The following is an 18,557-nucleotide window of genomic DNA, read 5'->3' as shown; positions in this document are numbered from 1 at the left end:
TGGAGCTCATTTACCTTGAAATGTTGACTCTTGTGCAAATATGTATTTTTGTTAGGAGTCTTAGTCTAGATATTTAGGCACCCTGATTCTAGCACAATTCACATAGTGATAAGAAATTTGCACGCGCACAATCTACCAATACATGTATGGCCTCGATCTTCAAGGTGTTTGATAGGAAGTTACGATTGCCAATCACTTTAGAATACTGAACGAAACTTGACTAGCTTGTTCTTTGGTTGGTTGGGATAGAAGGTGGAGGTTACATTAAGAAAAAACACCATCGAATTTAACTGGGTGCATCAAAAAGGGCTACCTCTTGCAAAGTGTCATGTAATCTTTGTTTCTTGTTATGTATCAAATGTGTTTCCTTCTTCAAAAAAAAAAAAAAAAAAAAAAAAAAAAACGATGTATATATTCAGAAAAAAATATCAGAAAAATACAAAAAAATCAAGTATTTATCAATTCCATCATCTCTTGTTCCAAAAATAAAAAGAGAATAGTCAATGTAAATAAGAGTCATGTAAATAGTCATTTTGTTGTTTTTTTTTGTAATAAGCAAGGAGGGTGTATGCCATTGATGTACAACGCGAGTAATTGTGAAATACCTCCAACTCATTCACAATTCTCGTAAAGTCCGGACAGCTAGCTAGATTTCGACCTCAGTTCTTAGCATGAGAAACTATCTCTTGGTGATTAGTAGTCATGACTTCAGATCTTTCTTTACACATGTGTAGATACACTTTACACTCTTATCACATGTCCTTATTTGTTATCAGTGCTAGGATTGTGCCTTCGATAGCTAGATTGACATCTCCATTTTGCTGTGAGCTTAACTGTTTTGCACATGTCACATTTGATGGAATCTGAGCTTATATTTTGACCTAGAACTTTGTAGGTACGTTCTAAGCAAACCTTCACGAGACTTCAACTCGTCCACTAGGGACACTTAGTGGTTTAAAAGGCTTAGTGCATACGCTAAATGCATTCGAGAGACCAGCGACAGTGGTATAGGTAGGATTTCCTTAGTTTTGTTTTACTTGAGGACAAGTAAAATTCAGGTTTGGGGGTATTTGATGAGTCCTAAAAAGTGCATATTTCTATATATTTTTCTTGGCATTTAACTCATCTTTTGTGCATTAATTCTACATTTTATCCCATATTCTGTATTTTCATTGTTTTCAAGAATAAATATTTTTCTTACTTAATTTTGCATTTTTAGGTAATAAATAAAGTATGGATGAATTGCGGAGCGGAATAGAGCAGAAAAGTAGTGAAAAGCCGGGAGGAGTTACGCAAGGAAGCCGCGAAGAACGTTGTGCATAAGACCAAGAGGCTAGGAATGGGCTTGAAGAAGAAGAATTGTCCTTAAAGAAGATATGGGATTGGCATACCCAAGGCCCAAAGCCCTTTCTCAAACCCATTTCCACTATCCAAGCCCGTCTCGGATTTCAGCCGTCAGATCGAAGCATTTAGCATCCTACGGTCGCTCCATCATCGCACATCAAACTCCGAAGCTCCCGCTTTACATCGCAACGCCCATCTCCATCTTGGGCCGTCCTTTTCGTTGCATTCCTCCATCCGACGGTCGCTACCCACAGCCTCCCATCTCACCGTTGGATCCACCTACCATCGTCACATCCCACAGACCAGATCGCGAAACGTCATCCCTCGCTGAAACCGCTCAACACTACAGTACCAAACACCCTACACCTCTACCAAACGCCCCCTACCCCAAACTCAGTCGACCTCTTTCATCTCCACCTTACCCTGCTGCAAAACCACCTCTCCCTGCAACTGTCGCCACCACCTTCTCCCTGCCACAGCCACCCTAGTTCCGCCACCATCATCACCCTATCGACCAACAACCAAAACCCATCTCCCCCCTAGCCCTCTAGTTCCCTATTTTCTCACTTTTTCACGCTTCTTTGCCTGAATCCCTAGGCGTGAAAAACTGATGAATTAGGTAACCTAGAATTGCAATTGGCGCATGAGAAGAGGTCAGGGAGCAATTACAAAGCATGGGTCGACGATTTCAAGAATCAATTTCAAAAAAATAGGTAACCCTAATTCAACTGATTTTTGGGGAAGAACCCTAATTTTGTAGTTTTGGGAAATTGGGTCTGTGGGTATAAATATGTATTGTTGGGTTGTGTTAAAGACATGCCCGGAGTAGCCGGTGCACCAAGTTGTAGTAGTTTATTTTCAGTAATGTTCATCATGTTATAATTTAATAACTAGGGCTTTGATGAAACTCATAATCATATGTTAAGATAATTCATGTTCATGTTGTTGTTCTTGATTGTGCTTCATTGCTTTAGGAATGACAGGAAGCTAATTAAACCAAATGAGCCTGTGATAGGTTGTGCTGTAAGAAGACAGCTTATACTAGGGGTGAGTTAGTGAAGTTGGTTGATAAGTCTTCCATTTGAGACCTCTCTGGAAGAAGGAATGTGCTTCATTGTTTTAGGAATGACAGGTAGCTAATTAAACCAAATGAGCCTGTGATAGGTTGTGCTGTAAGAAGACAACTTATACTAGGGGTGAGTTAGGGAGATTAACTGATAGATCATTCATTGTAGCTTTATCTGGAAAGGAACAAGAACACAATTTGAATAGGTATTGCCTTAGTTTAGGATTATTGGGTGAATTCAAATGCCCTAGTGCTTTTAGTCACTAGAAAGATTTAGAATACAACACCAGCTCCCTCCTTGTCCCTGTGGACTTCCCCTTATTTGCTCACTCACTACTTTAGATCCTGTATACTTGCAGGTTTAGGTTAAAACATAGTTTTAGGACTTATTCCTTGAGCTACCAGTATCCACCCTTCGTCTTCCTGAGATAGCTCCGTTGTCACGCCTCCGTTGCGGGGGGTGAGTTTGGGAACGTTCGATCTGTGTGTTTAACATACCTTTGAGGTTCTGATTCTCCTGATCCATGTTGTGCATGACATCTTCGTTTTCCTTGTTACGGAGTAACAAAGCTGCTATTTGTGCCTCCATTTGATCTTCATTGTGGGCTCCACCTCCCTAAGGAGTGCTATCGTCTGGATTTTCGGAGTTTTCCACTCCTTCTATAATTGGCGCGTCTGGATCTATCTGAATTGGAGTTAGGTTTCCCAACCCTCGTCCCCTAGGGGCTAAGGTTCTGGAAAACCCTGCATTGGCCACATGTGGCTTTGTCGTAGTTGCATGCTCCGATAACGGCATGTCGTAGATTGGTTGAGCTCCTGATGTTTGCCCCATCCCTTCATCAGGAATAAGTGATTTGTTAGCAATTTTTCTTCTTGCTATTTCACTTTGGCCGTCCTCCGTTTCATTTCTTTGGTTTGCTTGAGATGGCTTTTGGGATCTCCCTCTTATGATAGCTGGTCGTGAGTTTGTTGGTGCATCAGTTGGTTTCTGCATACCTTTGGTTCTTGGTAACCTGCGGTGACAGAAAAGACAAAAAATTTCTGCTACTTGGGTGCCTTCGTTAAAAGTAGCAATTAATGCTCTGACACAGAAGACTGTTAAGCAGCTTTTTCAGAAAAGGACTGAAATAAAGCTTTTGAAAGATGGGTATTAAATGCTTATGACACCCTTGGGAAAAACAACCTTAAAACGTCGAAAAAAAATGAAATAGGGGTGTCAGATCTTGCGAAAAACAGGGCTATTAAATGCGTTAGAAGATCTTTTATCCTTAAAACCTTACTGAGATTCCTCTGTCAGTCAAAGGTTCTCAGATCTGAAACGTGGTGTGTTGTTTTAGTAAAAAACAAACATTTTGGCGTTTTGTGAGTGTGTTTTTTGAAAGTTTTTTGTGGATCTGTAGTGTGGCACGATTTTAGAGGCTATGAACTCCAAAAACATACACAAGAAATGGATGAATGAATCACTAGAGAGTGAAATTCACCGCTGAAACACAGACCTCTTCGTTTCAGAAGATATATAAGCAAAATATAAACTGTGTCTAAACTCCGATGCGTGAGCAAAACACGGTGGGCGCCAAACTGTGACTACTCGTTTTCCCGTAGACTACGTGATGTGTACAGCTCAAAGGATATGATACTAAGGAGTATCGATACCTCTGTTGAACTGATTAAGCTAAGCAAATAAATGGTATCTAAGATCACAATAATAACAAAGAACATAAGAGTAATGTAAAATCCTCTAAGTTATCATGAGACACAAGATGTAACGTGGTTCGACATTTATCTACGTCCACGGGGTAATGAGTGTTAGAATCGTATTAAGTATGTGGTGGTTACAAAGATCTTAAATGCTTCCCAAAGTAATAGAGAGAACTCAAGTTGAAGTAACTACTTAAGTTCTAAACATTAAAGAGGTATAAGTTTAAGACTAGATCTTCTCTCCTAGATATTGAATGCCCTTAATTTGTTGGTGAAGCTTGGTATTTATAGCCTCTTCTGCTCCTGGTATATCTTTGCTGCCTTTGGGTCCATCGTATGCTGATATACCTTCCGTACCAGTGGTACCTTCGTTCACCGCATGCTTCTCCAGTTGTATCTCGCCACCTCAGATGACCCACGTTCCTTTGGGAACTACCCAGCCTCAGTGCGCGTTGTACCTTTGTTCACCGCTTGCTTCCGCCAATCAGGTTCTGACACGCTTCCTTTCTCCACGTGCTTTGACTCATGCATGTAGATAAGAATCAGAGCATTCAACGCTGATTGGATGCGTCATCTACCTCTGTCCCTTTGCCAGCTGACCCTATGTATACTAGCCTTTTTCTTCCTTTATCTTGACCGTTCACGTCTTTTCTCTTGGGATGATATAAAGCAGACCTGCGGAGGTATCCCTTGCTACTCAGGCTCCTCTGTCTAGCGAAGGCTATACAGTTTTAGACACGTATGCGGCCACTAAGGTCGTGACACGTGCTCTGCAAAATATTGGTATTCACAACCAGAAATCGAAGATAGGGCCCACCGAAGCAAGCAAGTCCAGTTACCTGAGAACAACCGAACGATCAACACCATTTCCTATTCAGAACCCAACGACCCCTCACTGACCGATCAAATAGGAAAAAGATTGAGAAAATAATTCAAGGATTACTGCGAACTGTTCAAGATCGACGGCGTAGAAGTTGACGAACATAAGTAATGGATGAATGCACCTCTAACTTTTTCCGCCGAAGACGTTGAAGAAGATATGGAAGATCACAATGACCCTCTGGTGCTCACGCTACCCGTCTCCGGATGTAACATAAAGAAAATCTTGATTGATGGAGGGAGCTCAGTCAACGTCCTATTTTATGATACATTCAAGCGGATAGAATTGAACGATGAGCAGATAATGTCTTTTTACTACACTATTTACGGATTCAATGGTGCCCCAACGAAGCCATTAGGGGACATCACCTTAGAAGTTAAGGCAGGACCAATGAAGGTTAGTACCAGGTTCAGCGTAGTGGATGCCCTATCCCCCTACAATGCCATCATCAGACGAAGATGAGTACAAAAACTCAAGGGAGTAGCAGCAACATGTCACCAGTACCTTAGGTTCCCAACACCTGAAGGGGAAATGGAAATCAAAGGCGATCAAGTCACCGCACGGGAATGTCAGGCTTTACAGAATCAACCCAACAGTGAACAAGACGAGCAACGCAAATCCCGAAGAAGCAAAAACAAAGCAGCTGCTAAAGACAAGGCAATCGATCCGTATCTTGAAGAAATCTCAAGGAAAATCCCAACGAAGGGTAGCACTATTCTAACTACCGAAGCAGGCGTCTCAGGGGCAAAGGGGGATGAAGAACCTACTAAATAGCAACTAAAGAACGTCCTCTTCCAGGGAACCAAAGTCTACGTTCACGTCAGTTGAGCATACCAAGTAAATAAATATAGGAATGGAAGAGGATCCCAAGATGATCAAGATAGGAACGTTGATGGATAAGGATAGAGAAGAAACATTAGTCAGAATGCTCAAGGAATATCCTAACATCTATGCATGGAAGCTAGGAGATATGCTAGGGATCGATCCCGAAGTCATAAAACATGAACTTCGGACAAAGCCATGCACAAATCCAGTTAAGCAGAAATTGCGCAAGGTGGCGCCGGAATATCACCGGGCAGTAGAGAAGGAACTTAGCAAACTCTTAGACGCAGGTTTCATAAAGAAAGTCAGATATCCGACCTGGATTTCGAACATGTTCATCGTCCCGAAAAATAGCGACGGGGTAAGGGTATGCATCGACTTCACCAATCTCGACAAGGCGTGTCTGAAGAATAGTTACCCGCTCCCAAGCATCGACCAATTGGTAGAAGCTGTAGAAGGCCACGAAGAACTGCCATTCATGGATGGATATTCTGGTTACAACCAGATAGCCCTAGCAGAAGAAGGTCAACAACACGCAATATTCTTCATTCTGCACGGACTCTACTGCTATACTCGCATGCCCTTTGGATTGAGGAATGCAGGGGCAACATACCAGAGGATGGTTGATGCTATCTTCAAGCCATGGATTGGGAAAACTTTGGAGGTCTATGTTGATGACATGCTTGTCAAAATTAAATTTTGAAAAGATGACCTTCAGGACTTGAGAGATATATTCGGCGTAATGAGGAAGTACAACATGAAAGTGAACCCGGAAAAGTGCACTTTCGGCGTCACGTCAGGAAAGTTCCTCGGATATTTGGTAACAAAAAGGGGCATCGAAGTCGACCCCGCCAAAACAAGCCATTGTGCAGATGCCATCCCGAGAAATTTGAAAGAAACCAAAAGTTCAACGGATCCATAGCGACACTAGGAAGATTCATCGTAGATCATCGTACAAGTGTAAACACTTATTCAATATTCTCAAAAAGGGACAAAGTTTTCGTGGACCTCTGAATGCAAAGAAGCCTTTCAGAAGATCAAAGAATACCTAGCAACGATCCCAATCCCGATGAAGTGTTGGCCCTTTATATAGCGGCAACCGAAGATTCAGACAGCGTTGTGCTAGTCAATACCAACACGAAGATCGAACAACCAATCTATTATGTCAGTAAGACCCTCAACACGGCAGAAAGAAACTACACCAAAATTGAACAATGGATACTGGCATTGGTATGGGAAACGCAGAAGCTACAGACCTACTTCATGACTCACTACGTACGTGTCCCAAGCAAGGCCTCGCTGGAATTTGTTCTCGAAAATGCAGGGAAGGTGGCAAGAATAGCAAAGTGGAATACACAATTGGAGAAATTCAATATTATTTACGAGATCCAAACCGCCCAAAAGTCACAAGTCTTGGTGGATTTCCTTGAAGGCTTACCTTTGGACAATGGCAAAGAAGTGAAGGACATACCAGGGGTGGAAGATGATGGAAAGGATCTGATCAATGTACTCGAACCCTCAAGCCAAAGAAGACGGGGTCTTCGTCGACGGATCTAGGAACAGAGAAGGCGCAGGCATAGGGATCGTGATCACAACACCCACCGGAGATAGGATCGTGTATGCATTGAGATTGGAATTTGAGGGCACACCAACAACATCGTGGAGTACGAAGCCGTAGTGCATGCTCTTCGTTTGATAATAGAAATGGGAATAACCGACGTACGCCTAACAACTGATCCACAACTAGTCATTCGGCAAATAGAACTGGAATATCCAGGGATGGGTGACCATCCGGGAAGTTTCTGCTGGATTACCGCAGCGATGCCCATTGAAAACCCCACACTGCCGGATATCTGCAGTGGCTAAGTGGGGACAATATCGGTGGAGGGACGGGTCATTACATATCATCCATGCTGAAAGACGAAAATGTTAAAGCCATCAAGATAGCGAGAGTATACGAACCTTCTGTCACCCCACAACAAACCTTCGCTACAACAAATCGTGAAGATGATGTAGGTGAGGATATTGCTGAAGACGATGCAGGGGAAGATATTGCTGAAGATTTTGTCGTATGCAAGAGAGAATGAAGACGAAGACTTCAGCAACGAAGAAGACTGGAGAACCGAAGTCCATCTCTTCCTCAAAGAAGGAACGCTACCTCCATACCTAAAGCAAACCCAAAAAGTGCAATCAAAGGCAGGGAGATACGATCTTCGTGACGGAGTCATATACAAGAAATCTTTTCTCAGACCTCTACTACGCTGCCTATCTAGGGAGAAAGGTCATCGTATATTGAAGGATATTCACTATGGAGACGCAGGAAATCACAGTGGGATGAGGTCATTGGCTGATAAAGCTAAAATGCAAGGGTATTACTAGACGCAGATGATACAAGACGCTGGTAGGATGTCTAGAAGATGCGAAGAATGCCAGCGGTTAGCCAAGAGAATTCATGCTCCAGCAACATATCTAAATTCAGTGGGAAGCCCATGGCCATTTGCAAAATGGGGTGTCGACATCGTTGGACCTCTGGTCGAAGGTACAGTAAAAAGGCGATTCCTGATCGTAGCCACAGACTACTTCAAAAAGTGGGTGGAGGCCAAAGCTCTAGCTAGGATCAGAGACGTAGACGTATTCACTTTCATTTTCCAGAACATCATTTGCAGGTTTGGCACCCCCGCAGAAATTGTATCCGACAATGGAAAACAACTACAAGGAAAGAACATAGACATGCTCTTCGATACATTCAAAATCAGGACGAAAAAATCTACTCCATATACCCCCAGAGCAACGGGCAATCCGAAGCCACAAATAAGACCCTTGATATTATCCTCAAAAAGTCATTGGATGAACACAAGGGATGATGGTGTGAGCAATTACACAATGCCCTATGGTCATACCGAACTACAAGAAGATCAACAACCGGGAATCCCCATTCCTTATAACTTATGGAGTTGAAGCGGTCATCCCGACAGAGATAATCATGCCTACGACCAAGACCGAAGCATGAGAAAAGAACCTCACAACGGATATGATGCTAGAAAGGCTCGATGATCTGGATGAAAGAAGGGAAACAACATTGCAAAGAATGGAGAATTATCAGCGTAGGCTAACACGGGAGTACAACAATAAGGTTAAACTTAGAAATTTTGTAGAATGACGGTATGTGCTACGAACTATACCGCAATATCAACGAGAAAAGAAATGTGGTAAATTAGCACCAACATGGGGAGGACCATTTGTTATCCACGATATCGCAGGAAGAGGATCGTACTACCTGCAAAAATTAAAGGGAGAAATCCTAAGGCACCCCTGGAATGAAAAATACCTCAAGCCATACTATCCTTGAAGCAACGAAGTTCTGCATCTGCGCGAAGAAGACACCCAATGCGCTCGACATGTTTCTGTCTCTGGACGAGGAATAACAGACCTCACCACATCAATCAAACAAGAACTTTTTCTCTTTTACTACACTGATTAAGTAAAAAGGGACCGATTATGATCACCTACTCACATTTATATTGGGGAAAGTACTTGCGTACAATCTCTCAGGACTCCCCAATCAGCGTCTATGAGTGTATGACCATGGGGAATGATTCCAGCAGAAAGAGATACCCAACCTAACACAAGGCAGCAGGTCGACGGAATGGGTGTATGTAAATATCTCAATAACACACCACATATCCGAGAACGCTGCATTAACCCCCACTGTCAGGTAATCCTCTGGCCCAGGATTGACCGACGGGGTGAAAAGTCCAAATCAAACAACGAAGGTGCATATCCTCGTCATTTTACAACACACTCATCGTTATTCTACATTATCATATCTTAGTAAATTAAAATATATAAGGCAATAATGCAGGAAAAACTGAAGCTATATTTAACTAAGGGAAACTGATGATCCATTTCATAAAATTTACTTGGGAGCATGAACAAGAAATACAAGAAACTTACAAAAAATAACTGATGAGTGTCAAATAATGTATATATTTATCCCTTTTTGTTGGCAATTTAACTCATCTTTTATGCATTAATTCTACATTTTATCCCATATTCTGTATTTTCATTGTTTTCAAGAATAAATATTTTTCTTACTTAATTTTGCATTTTTTAGGTAGTAAATAAAGATTGGATGAGTCGCGGAGCGAAAAGAGCAGAAAAGCAGTGAAAAGCCGGGAGAAATCACGCAAGGAAGCCGCGAAGAATGGTGCGCACAACCTCATTTTCTACACACAAAAACGCCTCCGTTCTCAGCCACCAGATCAGTTCTCAGAAGCATCCGACGGTCGCTCCTTCATAGAGCATCAAAATCTGAAGTCTCTGCCAAGCACCACAGCGCTGAAATTCCAAGCCTTCAGATTAGATGGTAGTTGAATCCAACAGTCGCTCCCTTGCTGTTCATCAACGTTTGATATCTCCGCCTTACACTACAACACCTAACCCCATCTAGAGCCGTTAACTTCGTTGTATCAAAAAATCTGACGGTCGCTACCAACCTCTTCAGGAGGAACCATCCGATCCACCTACCAGCTTCACATCCCACGGCCCATCTCACGAAACATCACCTCTTGATGGACCCGCCTCACACCCTAGCGACCGAGCACCTACACCCCAAACAAACGCACCCTTCCCCTTTCTCCATCGAACCCATCTCCTCCATCACCCCCCTCTGCAGAACCACCATACCCCGTACCACCACCATGTCCGTCTCCATCACCACCACCTCACCCAAAATCACTCCACTATTTTCTCCCCAACTCTACTCTACCTAAGCCCATCATCACCATCACGTACCATCTCTTTAGCATCACTAATAACCTCAATTTCTCATCTCTCTGCTCACTGAAACCCTAGGTGAGAAATTGGGGATATAAGTGATGATTAAAGCATCAATTGGAGCATGGGAGGAACGAGAAGAAGCAGGAGAAGAGTGGGTCGACGAGATGGAGCGAGTATCTCATCAACAGTAGGTAAATCAATTTCACCAAACCCTAGTTCTACTGATTTTGGGGGAAAATTGGGGGAAAACCCAATGATGTGTAATGGGTATAAATTGATGTTATGTGAAGTGTGTAGGGGACACTGTGTATCTCTCTGGACTAGCCAGTAGAGAATTTGCCACAAAATTTTAATGAATTTCAATTTCAGTTGCTTATCAGTTAACAGTTGAAAATTGCATATGTTTTTAGTTATCTCAAATGTTGCTAGTTGTGTTTGAATTATCACATATGATGAATGTTATTGCTTTATCCATGTTTAGCATGAGCTAAATAGCACTAAGCTAAGGCTCAGTTGAAGCCTTGTGTACTGTCAATTGACAGGTTGCTAGGATAGTTCTCCTGTTGCCCTGTTTTGCTTGAGCAAATGGGAGATACCAATGCACATAGTGCCTGTGATTGGCTGTGCTGTCAAAAGACAGCCAATGCTAGGGGCAGACTATTGAGCAATTTAGTATTCTTCTATTTCTAGATGTATGCATAGGAACAAACACAACCTAGAAACATGTCATTTGATTAGGACACAAGGTGGATCCTAAGCCTTGGCTTAACCACCAATCCCTTTGCAGTCACTTCTATTCAGTTCTATTTTGTTTCCTGATCAGTTATTTTCTTGCCTTTTTTTTCTTGCACTTTGAAGCCTACTGTGCACTGAAATCAGTGCACAATCCTCACCTTGCCCTTGGCTTCCAAGCCTTGGTTCTTTGCTGATTTACCTTGCTGTTTTCTTAGCTGTTTCTTTACTGCTTTACCTTGCATCCTTGGTTCATGCCATTTACCTTGCTTTGCTCACTGCCATAGTGCATTGTCACCATTGTTAGCTAGGAAGACTTCTTGTATGCTCCTCTCCCTGTGGACAAACCCCCACTCATCACTATATTATAAATCTTGACCTTGTATACTTGCAAGTGTTTTGTGTGCTTCTTATCATCACACCAATAACACTAAGTTGTGTAATCAACAACGATCAAATCTATGCTCCGACGACAAAAATCTACTTATCTCCCAAAGCCTCAACATGATCAACATGACGTTCCTTCAGAGATGAGGGAACACTCCCCCAGAAGACGGCTCAGAGGTAGACTTGAAAGGTTCGGGCACAGAACGGAGTTTGTACCTCTTGGTAAGATCATCTTCCTTCAAAAGAACTTGCTCTATCTGAGTCAATGTCTTGTTTACCTCCACAGCTAGTTGACGGAGAGCTTCATGTTTTATAACGTCGATGTTGAGCTCAGATTGAGTTAGCGACGACTTCAACCGCTCTACTTCTCTCGCTGATTCCTTCGGTGCTACATCCCGGGACCCTGCTAACCCCTCAAAGTACTTGGTATGTCATTGCTGTGCAACTAGCTCAGATTGAGCCTTTTCAAGCTTCTCATTTGCAAAGCCAAGCTGTCCCTCGAGATCTAAAACGAAATAAAATCACATGTCAGAAGGAAGGAATGAAACAACTATCCACGACCAAACGATCATATACCTTCGACATTAGCCGAAGCTATCTCATATTCATCTACTACTGCATCCCGGGCCTCGTCAAGAAAATCGTATTCGTCAGATAGTTTCTTATAATCGAGCCGAAGGTTCTCAAGAGAAAATTTACACTCATCTAACTCTACCTGCTTCATAGAATCCAAATGATGAAGTCGATTAACTTCATCGGTCATCCCCTCAATCCCTTTGGTAAGTCTGTACAAATTAACCTCTAAATCTTTCTCTGACTCCACCAAGCGGGCAACGTCGGCGCGAGAAGTAGTTAAAACCTTGCTAAGAGCATTCGCCTCCGTCCTAGCATCTTCCCTTTCCCGAACAAGCGTTGTATATAATCCTGAACATCAGGATCATGGGAAGAACGGGTCTGACGAAGATCTATCCTAAATCCGTCACTTTGGCTTCTAACCGAGAAGCAGCGTCACGAGCCTCATACATATTTTCACGAGTCCACACTAAAGTACCACTAAACTAGCGACGATTGGCAGTAATGGTATTTTGCATATATATCATATGTTCCCGTCGCTCTCGATAACGAGCTCATCTGATTATACTCATCGACCCGAGAATTCCATCTGTTGAATGCCTCTAGTAACTTCACTGCCAATTCTTTAATACGCGAAGCCTCTCCCATCGAAGCCACACTGACTCTCCGGCATCACCCACTGAAAACAGGGTCGGCTAACTCAGAACGAACACTAAAAGGACGAAGGTAGAGAAAACGAAGAAGACACGAACATTTAGATGAAACACCCGCCGACGAAGCTTCAGTACGGGCTTTCTTCAAATCATCACAAAGCGAAGCAACCTCTTGATAAAGATGCTCATCAGCGGCACTGGACTGCTGCTTCCCCTTCAGCTGTTCTTTCAGCTCCAATATTTCCTTATCCTTATCCACAAGAGATTCCTGAGCAATGAATAACTCATCATCCCTCTGAAGAAGCTTCGCCTCCAGTTTGAGGGACTTGGCTCTAAAGAACTGATAAAAAGTGTGCTTACAGTGCTCGCACCTCACCAACTGCAGCAACCAGGAACAAGTAAGAATCATTAATGAAGGGAAATTATACTACTCCACCAAGAAGAAAGTACAACATCTCACCTTAAGAATACGATGTTGAGGGAAACCATATTGATTCCCATCAGCTATGACCATCATATCAGAGATAGACGAAGGTGGATTAACCAAAAGGCTAGATGGAGTTGCCCCCAAGTCCCGTTCCCAAATTTCAGCAACCTTCTCACGAGATGACAGTTCCATCCTCTGACGAGTAAAGGCGTCAGAATCCCTATCCCCAGAAACCTTAGGAGCATGATGGGGCACGTTCATTAGGCCCTTCTTCTTCAACCAATCGAAAGTTTCATCGTTTCCCTCACGCATTGCAACGTTCACAAAGCCTTCGGAAGACATGCCAGCAGTAGTCTCATTGCCAACAACGGTCTCTTTACCGGCATCGGCCTTTCTTCCTTCAACTTCCTTAGCAGCGCGGAGCTCAGCGTCCTCTCCATCCGAACTGTCATCTCCTTCGATCTTCTTCTCAGTATGTTCCTCGGCCTCAACTTCCCAATCATCATTGGGGGAAATAGTGAAAACTCATAAGCTATCCCCATGGCAGCACCAATATCAACCTGCCCGCCAACAGGGTAGACCTTGCCGAAGGAAAATTCTTGGTTCGATTCCGAGGGAATCGCTGATTGAAGATTAGCGTCTTCGTTCATTTGGCGAGGAGAAGAGTAATGCTCAGGATCGGCCATGAAACCATCACCCTGACCTCCAGGAGTGATCTTTTCTCTTGTATCTTCGTCACCAATATCTCCTATATCTTCATGATTATGTGGAAAAGTATCGGTACGCTCCTCTTCATCGGACTTATTCATCTTCGTCACCAGAGTCTTCTTCGTCATTCACGGGGATGGTAACTTCAGGAATTTCCGTTTCTTCAACATCAGCGGTAGAAGATTGAACATGCCCAATCTTCTTATTCCTGGAAGCCTACAACAAGCACACGATCAATCTCCGATTCAAGGGGCAAAGATACATATATAACATATTATTACATTAATTCATACCTTGACAGTAGCAGTACTCTTCGGAGGAAGACCCGCCTCAGAACTCTCTTCGTCCTCAGCATCGGCAATGTCGACGGCATAGTAAAAATTCAAAGCCCAAGGACAGAAATCACTGTAGCGGGACGGGGAACCATCACAAGGCTTGCTGCCAGCAATAGGCTTCCATCCATGCGGACCGGGAATCCAACCATGAGCCCAAGGTCCAATAACTTCAACAGGAGTAGCATGCCACTCATAATCATGATCACGACGAAGACGCTCCTTAAGGGGAAAGAGCTCCGGCTTATCAGTCCCTTTGGTACCAAGGACGAACCGAAGCTTTGAGTCGCTCACCTCGCTCTAGACACGAAACTCACCATTGGGAGCAGCCATCGTACGAAGACCAACACTCCACCGTTTTCGGTTCCTCCCGTTGACATAATCTCCAAAAGAAGCATTGAAATTCTCGGGGGTGTACAAACTTTTTTTCCTCAAGATTAGAAGCATAGCACGTCATCAGTGTTTCGCCCTTGCTCCGAAGGTAACAGTCATGAAGAGTCCGAAGATAGTTCCCACTCTACTGAACAACCGAGCGACAATGGGTATGATAAGTAGAGCCCTCACGATGGGCCAGGAGATCATAGTAGAAAGAATCCTCACACTTATACAGGGGAAGCATCAAGCCAGCTTCGAAGGCTCCCACAGTCGCCAGCAGATGAAAGGCGTCGTAGTTATAGTTACTGATCATATCATGAGTAAGATCATCCCCCTGATTATAAAAACGAACCTCGAAGTTCTCAAGACCGTGCTTCACCTTAAATTCTTCGAGATCAATTTGTTTAAAGGAAGCCTTCTTCTTCTTCTTCTTCTTATTCTTCGGAGCTGGAGCAGTTCATACAGAAGGAGCAACCCCAGCAGACGTTGCTTTGCCCGACAATGTCTTTTTTGGAGGACTCATGTCCGAAGCCTTCCTCTTCGTCGGCGGATTCCTTGACAAGTCTACGTACTTTGGCAAGGGATTCTTAGACAAAGGTTCTTTCGAAGAAACAACTTTTAGTGAAGCCTTCGTCTTTTGTGAAGGCATCGTGGCAGAAGGAGCGAAGGAACGTATAGGTTGAGCATCCAACGGCTCAGAGATCTGAGAAGAAGGGTTAGCTGTAGGACGATCCACATCATAGCGAGAACCTATTGGTTGATCTCCCCTCTTCTGAGAAGAAACTCTAGGATCAGATGACGAAGGAGCTCTATGAGGACGGAGATCCGTATGGGAAGATCTGGGAGGCCCACCCTTCGACCGATAATCAATAATTGACCACGTGTAAAGAAGAGGACACGTGTGCTCCATGAAACAGAAGAGCATCGAAACAATGATGACACGTTGTAACACCTAAGGGGCATGCATCACCATCATCCGCCACGTATCCATCATCATGCGAATCCAACAATGACAAATCAAGGAGCACCTGATGATAGGGCTACCGCGAAACACCATAGAAGTTCTGAGAGATCACTTTTTATCATCCCAAGGAAGATCCAGATCGGACGAATAAGAGGAAGTGCAGCTAACACATGCATTAACAGATGTCTGAAGCGTGCATACTGTCCCAACCACCCGTATTAAATGCTACGTACCTAGGGTACGTGTCTACATCTCCATGGAAGAAGCATAGGCGTATCATCGTTACCATAGGATACCGTTGGATACCATCGGGGCATAACGAAGATGGCCATCGGGATCATCACATTAACCAAGATGATAAGAAACAGCTGTACCAGAAGAGAGCCCCCCCTCCCACAAAAAAGAGTCCATGAATATCCTACTCAGCTAAGAGAGAAGGGGTTGACCATTTTGAGAGGAGAGAGAACTATTGTTAGTAGAATAAAGAGAGATAGAGAAGAGTGGGTATGAGTTTTATTTATCTCCCCTGTCTTCGTTCCTTACACAGAGTCATTCAGCTATCAATTGTAACCATGCCTAATACATAGTGAAAAACCAAACCCCCCGTGGATGTAGGCCTTAGTGCTTTACCACGTAAATTATCGTCTCATTTACATTTCGTATTTACGATTCTATCATATTTTTGTTATGCATCATTAGATTTTCCAATTAACGCGTTTATGACGCCAAGTAGATCTGAAAATAGGACGAGCCCGAAGGCTCAGAGTTTCCATTAACGTTTCGAGTACCATTTAGTGATCATATTTACTTTATCGTATTTTCATCAATACTGCGGTTATTGTTTGTGGACACGATGATGCCATCGTTACATCTGTGTTCACAATCTACGAGGACTTCACCAACAAAGGCATGTGAAGACCGACCATCTTATTTACTCGTATTTTCTACCATTTTGGTCTTTTGTAATGAGTTTTCTATTTTGAGTTATTGTGGGCATTCCATGTTTGAGCTACATCCATGTGAATTGCACTCCCTCCATTTCAAAATAATAGGCTGGTTTCATGTGCAACTTACAAACAATGACCAGTCTATTATTCTGAAACGAAGGGAGTAATATGTGTGTGGGTTTCGTACAACAAATTTTTGTGCATTCTAATATGATTTTTTTTGCTCCTAACATAAAATTATTTACGCAGGAAAAAAAAGCAAGAACATAAAACTAAAGAGATGCATACGACAATTTATTATACCTTCGACCAATGTTTTTATGATATTTCCGTTAAGGCAACAATGATCATGAATTTTTCACCTACGGTGATGCTCATCTTAGTGAAGTATTAGAACACGAAAAAGTGTTCGGCTGCAACTACCAATAGATTTTTTTTTGATGCAAATGAAATTTATTGATTAAGGAAGAGAATTACAAGCTATAATGTCACCCTGCACCCACTCAGTAATATCAGGTGGAATAACTTCTGAGAAATCAAAACTGATGGCATTACTTCTAGCTTTTTTAGCTATTGAGTCTGCCACACCATTACCTAACCTATGAATCCACTTACATGAAAAAGAAACATGACTCTGAAACAAAAACTTAATATCTAAAATGATGTTTTGATTTAACCAGTGAACATAAGAAATATCCTAATTTATTGACTTGATAAGAACTTCACTGTCAGATTCAAAAATAACCCTCTCAAATTTTTTTTGTTACTGCCCATTCCACAACTACATGCATAGCCATACATTCCAGCTGTCCCACTTCATGATCTTGGATCATTCCTCCATGGACATACCTTCCTTTAGCTCCATAGCACTTACCCGCAAAATCTCTAGCTATTAGTCCAATTCCTCCAGTAAAATTTTCTTTTAGAAAGGAAGCATCTAAATTAATTTTAATACAATGTCTGTTTGGTGGCTCCCAGATTTGAGAATGAACCTGCAAACTGAGATTACTAGCAGAGGAGTTAGGAACAATCTGTTTACAACCAGTCAATAAAGAAAAAATTTGATTGACAGTAGAAAAACTAATAGGCCTAGTGTTTTGGAAAACAACATTACACCTGTCTATCCATATAGACCAGATAGCAATCATTTGCAAACTTAAAACATATTCCCTATCAGAAGAAGAAACATTGCTATTAGTAGTGCTATAAGAGAACCAACTGAGAACCCAGCTAAAAAGATTACCATGAAGGTTCCTAATATTACTAACATCAATACTAATTCTTATCCAAATAGATATGGCATAAGGACAATCCAACAATAGATGGTCAATAGTTTCCACAGGAGCATTACAGACACTACAATGTATATCAATGCCATGTTTGTATCTAACAAGTTTGTCCCTAGTTGGGACAATGTCCTTTAAACATTTCCAAACAAAAAGTTTAACCTTGTGAGGAACCTTGCATTTCCATAGAGACTTCCAAACCTCAGTACTTATAGAGTGGTATCCTCAGACTCATCAGTGTGAGTACTAAGAACTTTGTAAAAACTTTTAACTGAAAACATACCTTTTTTGTCAGGGATCCAGTTAAGAGAGTCCGTGCCAATTCTAGGAACTCCCATAGACAATATCATCTCAGAAGTATTAGAGTCAAAATTGTCTCTTACCAGTTGAGTATTCCAAGTTTTAGTACCTGGTAAAAACAAGTCAGCCACAAACATAAGAGTAGAGAAAGAAGAAACATTATCAACTGGATTAGGAGGGTGATCTATCCCTATAACCCATTTATCAAGCCAGATTCTAATCTTGGTTCCACATCTGACAGACCAGAAGCTATTATCTTTAATAGTTTGGATTTGCCTATAAAT

General features: G+C 42.4%; 2 protein-coding genes across 2 annotated transcripts; both read left to right on the top strand.

The window, feature by feature from the left end:
- The first annotated feature begins 5,102 nt into the window (after positions 1–5,102).
- LOC113312855 lies at positions 5,103–5,762 on the top strand. The gene is made up of 2 exons (XM_026561589.1): positions 5,103–5,384; positions 5,466–5,762. The coding sequence occupies exons 1-2, from the start codon at positions 5,103–5,105 to the stop codon at positions 5,760–5,762; spliced, it is 579 nt and encodes a 192-aa protein (XP_026417374.1).
- Positions 5,763–5,841: 79 nt separating this feature from the next.
- LOC113312854 lies at positions 5,842–7,367 on the top strand. The gene is made up of 2 exons (XM_026561588.1): positions 5,842–6,334; positions 7,135–7,367. The coding sequence occupies exons 1-2, from the start codon at positions 5,842–5,844 to the stop codon at positions 7,365–7,367; spliced, it is 726 nt and encodes a 241-aa protein (XP_026417373.1).
- Positions 7,368–18,557: the final 11,190 nt, after the last annotated feature.

Source organism: Papaver somniferum, chromosome 9 (assembly GCF_003573695.1).
Source record: "Papaver somniferum cultivar HN1 chromosome 9, ASM357369v1, whole genome shotgun sequence".
Taxonomy (NCBI): Eukaryota; Viridiplantae; Streptophyta; class Magnoliopsida; order Ranunculales; family Papaveraceae; genus Papaver; species Papaver somniferum.
The sequence above is the reverse complement of the archived record's forward strand: the minus strand, read 5'-3'. Positions and strand labels throughout refer to the sequence as shown.